This window comes from Chaetura pelagica, unplaced genomic scaffold (genome assembly GCF_000747805.2).
Source record: "Chaetura pelagica isolate M959 unplaced genomic scaffold, ChaPel_1.0 scaffold436, whole genome shotgun sequence".
Lineage (NCBI taxonomy): Eukaryota > Metazoa > Chordata > Aves > Apodiformes > Apodidae > Chaetura > Chaetura pelagica.
The window spans coordinates 3,144,444-3,145,012 of NW_009953651.1; the positions used below are offsets into that span (position 1 = coordinate 3,144,444).

Sequence of the window (569 nt, forward strand, 5' to 3'; positions counted from 1 at the left end):
GGGCCGGGAAGGGGGTGCGGGGTGTGCGGGTTCGTGACCCGGGAGCGTGTGCCCCAGGGCCCGGCGCTGGAGGACAGCCTCAACACCCTCTTCGCGCCGCTCATCATCTCCTGCGCCGCGCTGCTGGAGAAACTGGCCGACACCTACACCTGCTTCGCCACCGAGCGCGGGCGGCACCTCCACGTCCTGCACATGGTAGGACCGGCACCGGGGACCGGGACACCCCACCCGGCCCCCACCTGACCCCGCTGCCGGTTGCAGGTGGGGGACTGCCTGTACATCGCCGTGAACGGTGACGGGACGGAGAGCGAGGATGAGCTGCGCCGGACGCTGTTCGTGCTGCGGCGCTTGGTGGAAGCTCATTGCGGGCTCGTCATGCTCGACTCCCACCTCATCCGCAAGGAGTGAGTGAGCACGGCCGGCCGGCACGGGTTGGCACACCGGGGTGCCGGGGCAGCTGCCCATGGTGCCTTCATGCAGCCCCAGGGAGGTGGGAGTGGGTGTCTGCAAGCTGGGAGCCCCCCGTTGCAGGAGGAGCCCTGCCTGCGGGGCTGGCGCCGGGGCCGGGT

At 71.4% G+C, this 569-nt stretch overlaps 1 protein-coding gene across 1 annotated transcript in view; it reads left to right on the forward strand.

Moving 5' to 3' along the window:
- Positions 1-15: 15 nt before the first annotated feature.
- HPS1 (Hermansky-Pudlak syndrome 1) overlaps positions 16-569 on the forward strand; it is a gene marked incomplete at its 5' end in the record, with an annotated part of 4,498 nt that continues 3,944 nt past the window's right edge. The window contains 2 exon segments of the mRNA XM_010000137.1: positions 16-195; positions 262-445. Of these exon segments, the coding sequence (XP_009998439.1) occupies positions 16-195; positions 262-445 (364 nt within the window).